Source organism: Aedes albopictus, chromosome 3 (genome assembly GCF_035046485.1).
Source record: "Aedes albopictus strain Foshan chromosome 3, AalbF5, whole genome shotgun sequence".
NCBI lineage: Eukaryota > Metazoa > Arthropoda > Insecta > Diptera > Culicidae > Aedes > Aedes albopictus.
Genome location: NC_085138.1, coordinates 54068395 through 54077374, shown reverse-complemented (window position 1 = coordinate 54077374; position 8980 = coordinate 54068395). Strand labels below are relative to the sequence as shown.

At 47.4% G+C, this 8980-nt stretch overlaps 1 protein-coding gene across 1 annotated transcript; it reads right to left on the bottom strand.

Annotated features, from left to right (window-relative positions):
• Positions 1-2548: 2548 nt before the first annotated feature.
• On the bottom strand, positions 2549-7960 carry LOC134290195 (uncharacterized). The gene has a single exon (XM_062857262.1). It carries the CDS (start codon positions 7958-7960, stop codon positions 2549-2551), a length of 5412 nt encoding a protein of 1803 aa, XP_062713246.1.
• Positions 7961-8980: the final 1020 nt, after the last annotated feature.

Genomic DNA, 8980 nt, shown 5'->3' with positions numbered 1-8980 from the left:
TTTATCTATTGCAAATATAACCAGTTTTAGCCTGATTTCGCCTGCATATTTAAATTTACATACTAGAAATGACTATCATTATAAAATGTGTTATTGTAAAATGATCAAGATGTCAAAAAAATGTACTTAGTGCTTTTCTTACATGATTTTCCCACATGAACACGCAAAAACGTTTTCACAGAATCACTTGGAACTGCATCAGATGACTTTCCCATAAAATTTAAGTTTTTTTTTAAGATAAACAGTGGCTCTTATAGTAGTACGATAAGTCTCTTCCACAAAATAATCGATATTTTAAATGCTCTTGCTAATGCTCATAAAATTTTTCGTGTTCATGTACACTTTGCGAAAATGTTAATTTGCAGAAGGTTCAAATAACAACAACTGATGTTTCGATTAATATTGATTTTTAATTTGTTTACCTGAAAAATGAAACTTATCTGTTAATATTAACACATATCATTGATTACTGTCATCATTAAATGTATTGCTTCCAGTTACTGTATGTATGTTTTTCTGTCCGAGGAAGCACAAGAGTCACGCAACAAAGACACCAGGAATTACAGAGAGGATCATAGACGTAAGTTTCCAAAAATCTAAACTAACACAGATCTCCTACATCGTCCGCTTGAAACATCTGATCCCATAATAAGGAATATTCAACTATTTCCTAAAAAAAACTAGAACATCATAATCGTAGGATGCGAACAACCTTTTGCTCTAAACATATGACGAGATAGTAACTGGAAGCAATGAAATAAGTGATGACGTTAATCAATGACATGCGTTAATAATAACAGATATGTAATAATTTTCAAGTAAACAAATTGAAACCCAATTTTAATCGAATCATTAGATGCTGTTATTTAAACATTCTGAAAATTTACATTTCTGCAAAGTGTACATGAACACGAAAAATTTTATGAGCATTAGCAAGATCATTCAACAATATCGTTTATTTTGTGGAAGAGACTTATCGTACTACTATGAGAGCCACTGTTTATCTGAAAAAAAAAACTTAAATTTTATGAGAAAGTCATCTGATTCAGTTCCAAGTGATTCTGTGAAAACGTTTTTGCGTGTTCATGTGGAAAAATAATGTAAGAAAAGCACTGAGTACATTTTTTGACATGTTGATCATTTTACAATAACACATTTTATAATGATAGTCATTTCTAGTATGTGAATTTAAATATGCAGGCGAAATCAGGCTAAAACTGGCAATAGATAAAACTCGTTCCATATTTTCAAATGTGAAAATCCTGGTCTGCGAAAACGTGCGAAAGTTAACAATTGGGTATGTCAAACATAAGCATTTTTTAAAGTGAAATTTCCAATAACATGATAAATATGAGAGATAGATATATACTTTCTTCGCAAAAGTTATGCGTTTTAATAAGGCAAAACATTTGCTAGAACATTTGAAAATCGTGAGAAATTCATAGAAAAAGTTATAAGCAAAAAACTGATTTTTAGGGGTGCTTCATAAAAAACGCCACAAATGTACATACAAATCAAAAGATAGAAATTTTGTATATTCGGCAAAGTTGTTTCTAGTGAAATTGTCTACAACTTCTCTGAACAAACACATTTTTTTGGTTTACAAATGAAAAAGATAGAAATCGTTTCTCACTTTTAGGGGGTGTAACCGCGGCGGAGTTTGGGAGACCGACGGAGTGTTTGGAATCGTTCTTTCACTGCACTTAAACCGACACGACACGTTTTACTTGGGACGGACTACTGCGGAACGAAGTTTATTGCGGGCGAACGAAATACGTTACAGAGATGTGTTCTGTTCTGCGGTTTATTTCAACTGATTCGATTCGTTACTGGTTTGCTTATTTAACTATAGGGAAATTCAGTATAAAGAGGATCGAAAAGGCCTATCCGAATGTAAATCGGGATCGTTTTTCTCTCACTAGCCGAGTGCTAGTGACAAGGAAGAATGATTATAAATTTATCTGGCGAATGAACGAGATCGATATTGTTACTTATTCTAGAACAGGAGATATTGAGAGAAAATTATGCACTTATCTTTAGGGTGGCTCCAACATATGCCGGCCCCTGTTGAAAGGTCGGACCTTTCAACCGACTTTCCTGACTCGGATGCTGAGAGAGAGCTGATCGTTGACCTCAATCGTCTTCGGGTTTTCTCGTCGCAACTCGGGAGACTCGCCGGTCTGTTTTGGTTCCGCTGCTTCTAAACACCGCAGGTCAGCGACCTCAATGTTGATAAACACCTCGTGCGTCGTCTGGGTCAACGACCATCGGTGGTGGTGGTATTGTTCACTTCGGACGATATCTTGTTGGTTGGTGTGACGTCATCGGGAGTTCTTTCGTTGCGGCGTACTCGAGGGTCGACTGGGTTTTTTTCGTGGTTCATCTCGCAGTCATCGGGTTGGGCGTACTCAATGGTTACCCATCGGAGCAGCCATCGAAGCCGCAGCACATGCCGGAGTACAAACATTCCATTAATTTTTTGAAAATTCGTTATACTACAATACTTACAGGGTACGGAGGCCCTAAGGCCTCCGATCGTTGCGCAGCACTAGTGTACTGCGATCGGTGATTCGTCTGGGTTGGTCCCAGCTGTGCCAGCTGGTTCGGTTGTGGGTTGACGGATGGGAAGCACGCAGATCTTGGCGATTCCACGTCGATATTCTCCATCGGCTGTCCGGACGTCTACGACCCGGATGTTGCCATCGTCCCCACGAAAAATGTTGGAGATCCTTCCGTACTTCCACTTCAGGGGCGGAAGGTCGTCTTCTTTCAGGAGAACCATCGTTCCTTCAGCGACGTTGTCCCGCACGCGAGTCCACCTAGTGCGCGGGTGGAGGCCAGAGAGGTAGTCGGTTGACCACCGCTTCCAGATTCGCCGGAGGAGCTCTTGGTTCTCTTGGTAGCGATCTAGTCGAGTTCGGGGTACCTCAGAGAGGTCGGGTTCGGGGAAGCAAGTAAGCGGACGGTGAACGAGGAAGTGGCCTGGTGTTAGCACCTCCAAATCGTTCGGATCGGTCGATAGCGGCGTCAAAGGCCGCGAATTTAGGCACGCTTCGATGCGGGTCAGCAGAGTGACGAATTCGTCCTGAGAGAGGACGGAGTTCCCGACGGTCCGACGAAAGTGCTGTTTGAAGGACTTCACAGCTGCCTCCCACAACCCGCCAAAGTTTGGGCTGCGTGGCGGAATGAACTTGAAGATGATGCCTTCATCTGCGCAGCGGTCGACTACTTCACCTTGGTGTTGCTGAGAGCGAAACTGCTTGGCCAGTTCCTTCAACTCCCGTGCTGCTCCTCTGAAGTTTGTGGCATTGTCGCACTCTATGAGGCTCGGCTTTCCTCTTCGAGCAATAAACCGATGCAACGCTGCTATGAACGCCGCAGTGGAGAGGTCGTAGACTAGCTCTACATGAACTGCCTTGGTTACAAGGCACACGAAGATGGCTACGAAACACTTTATGGGAGGTGCCTTCCTGGTTTTACGGTACTGGAACGGTCCACAGAGGTCTACCCCGGTATTGATGAAGGGCAATGTCGGAGTAACTCTCTCTGGCGGCAAATCTCCCATGAGCTGCTCGAGATTGCGAGGGCGGCATCGAAAGCAACTTACGCAGGAGTGGACTACACTTCTGGCTAGATCTCGCAGACGAAGTGGCCAAAACTTCTCCCGGACGCATGACGCAAGTAGCTGAGGTCCGGCGTGTAGATTCTTGAGGTGGTAGTACGATACGATAGACGTTGTTAGAGGATGTCGTGCGGGCAGAATGATGGGATGCTTTCGACATTCGGAGATGGCCGCATTCCTGAGCCGGCCACGAAGTCGGAGGATGCCGTCGACGAGAATTGGAGCGAGAGTACGTAGATCAGAGTTTGAATCAACCTGACCGTGGTTTGCTACAGCTGCGAGGTCCTTGGCAAAGGTTTCGTGTTGCGCTAGTCGAACTAGGTTGTCGGTGGCTTCCGCGAGCTCCGACGTCTGGAGGAACCCGGTCCGCCGGTTAGAGCGATTGCAAGGCTTGCTGTTATGGTAGAAGCGACGAAGAAGAGCAACGATACGAACGACCGCTGGAAATGACGATCGGATGGAGAAGATTTCGTTTGGAGGGTGCACCTGCACCGGAAGCGATACTGCTCTTTCTTCTAGGAGTTCAGGCGGTATGTCGACGGAGAGTTGCGGAGTTAAGGGCGGCCAGAACCTTGACGGTTGGCTTAACCATGGCGGGCCATTCCACCACGATGCGGTTTCTTGCAGCTGTGCAGGATACATGCCGCGGGAAATTATATCCGCAGGATTTTCGATGCCAGGAACATGCGCCCAAATGCCGCTGGTGGTGAGATGCTGCACTTCAGACACTCGATTCGCAATGAAAGTCTTCCACCGCGAAGGTGTCGAACGCAGCCAGTGCAAGGTGATCATCGAGTCTGTCCAAAAGATCGATTTGGCGTTCAGCGCTGTACTGCTTTGGACCTTGTGATAGAGGTGACTTAGCAGAAGTGCCGACGAGAGTTCCAACCTAGGCAAACAGATGCGCTTCTGCTTCTTCGAGTCGCCGAGGGGTGCCACCTTGGATTTGGCGGCTAGCAGGCGAACGGCGATCGATCCGTCAGTCGAAACGGTTCTCAAATAGAGGCAGGCTCCGTATGCCTTCTCAGAGGCGTCGCAGAACCCGTGCACTTCAATTGATACGAGAACGGAGGCAGGCACCGCCCATCTTGGAATGCTGATTGTAGCTAATCCATCGAGACTGTTACGAAACTCCAACCAATGTTGTTGCTCGGATTCGCCTAACGGGTCGTCCCAGTTCTTGGAGGAGCGCCAGAGTGTTTGAACGAAGAGTTTGGCGAGCACCACGACCGGCCCGATCAATCCAAGAGGGTCGTAGAGTCGCGCCGTGTCCGATAGAACGATTCGTCGAGATATTGGTCCATCCTGAGACCACGTGGGAACGGAATAACGGAATTCGTCATCCATTGGCTGCCATTGCAACCCTAGCGTCTTGATCGGAGCAGAAGGAGATTCCAGCGAAAGTGTGGTTCGTTCATCGCGAAGTTCTGACGGTATTTTTGAGAGAATCGCTGGCGAATTCGACGTCCATTTCCGCAAGCTCATACCGGCAGAATTCAGCAACTGCAGAAGCTGCTGACAGGTTTCTTCACCTTCGTCCTCGTCGTCAACACCGGTCAGCATGTCGTCCATGTAGAAATCCTTGGCTAGGATCAACGAGGCGAGAGGAAATTCGTCGGAACCATCCTTGGACAATTGCTGAAGGCACTTCGTTGCCAAATAGGGGGCGGATGCTGTGCCATACGTCACTGTTGTGAGTTCGAAGGTGCGTAGAGGTTGTGAGGGTGAATCACGCCACAGGATTCGCTGCAAAGGGTAGTCCGCAGGGTTTATACGGATCTGGCGGAACATTTTTTCGATGTCCGCAATAATGACAAATCGGTGCATCCGAAAGCGCAAAATGATTGCCAGCAGGTCGTCTTGGATGACTGGGCCAACCATCAGCGCTTGGTTCAGGGAGATTCCGCTATCTGTGGGGCAGGAAGCATCGAATACTACCCGCAATTTCGTGGTGGTACTGTCAGCCTTTTCAACGCCGTGGTGCGGTAGATAGTACGACGTACAGTTCGCCAAAGCTGCATCGTCGCACACTTCCCGCATGTGGTTAAGCTGGTGGTATTCATCGATGAAGGCTGAGTACGAGGTCATCAACTTGGGATTGGCTAGCAGCCGACGTTCGAGAGCGAGGAATCTTCGAGCAGCAATCTCTTTCGAGTTTCCTATCTGGTTGAGAACCAGTGGGCGCTTGGGAAGGGTGACTACAAAACGACCCGATTGGTCGCGAAAGACAGTGGCGGCGAAGTGCTCTTCACACTTGGATTCCTCCACCGAATGAGTGCTGTTGGTCCAGCAGGATTCGATTTCCCAGAAACGAGAAAGCTGTTCGTCGAGAGATTCTACACTGGTGACATGAGCGAGTTTCGGAGTACCTTCGGATGCTTGATCGGAACCGACCTTCCCGGATGCTACCCAGCCAAGGACGGTGTTCTGCAGGATCGGCCTTTCAGGTCCCAGTTTGATGAAACCTTCAAGCAGCAGGTCGTAGTACATCTCCATTCCTATCAGGAGATCGATGGGTCCGGGTTCATGGAACTGAGGGTCAGCTAAGGTGAGATTCGAGGGGATGTTCCATGGCGACGTGTCGACGCATCTGACCGGCAGCTCTCTGGTAATTTTCTTCAGGACGTGACACCGAGCATCAGCGACGAAATCCGAGCAGCGAGATCCCATTCGAACGAGAACAGCGTGGTATGAAACGACGATAGAATTACCCACACCTCCGATTTCTTGGCGATCGGAGTGGCGAGGTAACTGGAGTTTCTGGACGAGATTTTCAGTAACCAGGCTGAGTTGAGAAGCGGAGTCTAAGAGCGCTCGGGCCCAATGATGGTGTCCGTGATTGTCGAAGATCTTGATGACAGCAGTCTGCAGCAACACAGTGGCAGGAACAGTACGGGAACTTCCGACGAGAGTGGTGGAGACGAGAGTAGAGGCGTTGGCTGATGGCGATTGTGCTTCCGCTGACAGCGGAGTTCGAGAGTGTGAGGGTTGGTTCGATGGGCACGGTTGATTGCCCGAGGGTGACGACAACGATTGCGAACTGACAGCGGAAGTGGGTGGTTTTGTCGGGGTGGACGAACGATCTTGCGATTGTTGATGGAGCATGGTGTGGTGCTTCTGGCTACATACTCTGCATGCACTGGAAGAGCAATTTCTAAGTAGGTGGGAGGAGGAGAAACAGTTGATGCAGAGGTTTTTCTTCTTGACCTGCTCGAAACGTTGGGCGACTGACAACTTCTGGAACACTTCGCACTTGAAGGGAGAGTGGGACGGTTTCGAACAGAACGGGCACGCACCAGCTGACGGACTAACTGTAGTAACGGTGTGGACTGTATTTATTTTGGATTTCTGTGACCGGAACGATTCCGGTTTAGCGGGTTCGAACGAGCGAGACTTCGACGGTTGCAGCGATTGCAGCACCGTAAGATGAGTACGAAGAAACTGGATTAGATCTTCGTATTTGGGAACCTCTGTTGATCGGTGGTGAGCTTCCCACTGCTTAAGTGTGGACGGATCCAGTCGGCTACAGACCATGTGTGCCAGCAACACACTCCATCCTTTCGTTTGAATGCCCATCTTGTCAATCATGCACAGGTTTCGCTCGAAATCATCAACCAGGTGCATAAGAGACTCGTAGCACTCTCTCTTCATAGGCTCGATCGCGAATAGGGAATCAATGTAGGTTTTCACGACTAACTTCTTGTTGTCGAATCGCCTTTCCAACAAGGTCCAAGCGACAGAATAATTGGCAGCAGTGTGCTCGACGGATTCGATAACCCTTTTGGCGTCTTTGGAAAGGGAAGCAACAAGATATGATAACTTATCGATAGGCGATAGCTGGGGGTTCGAGTCTATGAGAGATTTGAAAGTATCTCGGAACGTAATCCATTCCGAAACGCACCCAGAGAATGTTGGGAGTTTAACTTCTGGGAGCTTGATACGAGAGAAGGCGTTATCGGGAACATTTACACTGCCTCTAGAGGTAGAAGGGACAATTGCTTGCGTTCCTGCGGAAAATTTGCGAAGTTCTCTAGTGAGAAAACTGTGGACCCGTACAAAATCGTTTTCGAACCCCTGTCGAATGACGCGATTGGCTTCTTCCGTAACTCTCATGCCTTCTTCATCCGTTTCGAGCCTATCGCTTTCATCGCCGTACAGCTCAATTTTTAATCGATTGGCCTGAAAGTCACTGTACAAAGCCTCCGCTCGTTGCTTCCATCCTTCGAGCTGTCCTCTATCGCGCTCAGCCGTAAAATTCTCCACAAAATGCTTCAAATTGGTCATGGTGTCCAAGTAGAACCGCTCTTGGCGGGAAAGTGTCCTCAAGCTCGGCGACATTTTCCACACCTGGACGATCGAAATCAATCGCTCAACTCCTCACCTATGCTCAAAACGAAACCACCGACCAATTTGAAAGCCAGAGCACCTAGCTACCAACCAAAAACGCTCACCCAGGATGAAAGCAACGAAGCAATTAGCCACTATCAGTTTTCTCGCAAATAAAATATCAATTCGTCAACCAAAGAACCCTTCTACTCACAGTAGCGTGGCGATCTGACGCCGTTGACCGACGTCCTATTGTCCGGTGCAGCACAATGCAGACCCAAGCCAAGCCGGCGTGGTTTGTTCGCACAATGGGGACCACGCTGGAAGCACGTTGGATTGCAGCACCTCGGGAATCGCAGCTTATCCTCGAACGACACTAACGAGATCGATGTTAATTAACGATCGATCTTACGCGCACTGTAATTATGCTGCTCTGGGGCAGGCAATCTTCGCAATCTCACTTGCAATAGTCACTTGTAGTCACTGTAGGACGTCACGTGACGTGCCGCGAATGTTCACAGGCTAATGTTCACTCCTCGATAGAGCACCGAACCGCGAATCGAAATGTCCGAATCGATTACCGTTTTCGTGGGTTTAAACGGTTGATCCGGCTCGAAGGACCAAAAATGTAACCGCGGCGGAGTTTGGGAGACCGACGGAGTGTTTGGAATCGTTCTTTCACTGCACTTAAACCGACACGACACGTTTTACTTGGGACGGACTACTGCGGAACGAAGTTTATTGCGGGCGAACGAAATACGTTACAGAGATGTGTTCTGTTCTGCGGTTTATTTCAACTGATTCGATTCGTTACTGGTTTGCTTATTTAACTATAGGGAAATTCAGTATAAAGAGGATCGAAAAGGCCTATCCGAATGTAAATCGGGATCGTTTTTCTCTCACTAGCCGAGTGCTAGTGACAAGGAAGAATGATTATAAATTTATCTGGCGAATGAACGAGATCGATATTGTTACTTATTCTAGAACAGGAGATATTGAGAGAAAATTATGCACTTATCTTTAGGGTGGCTC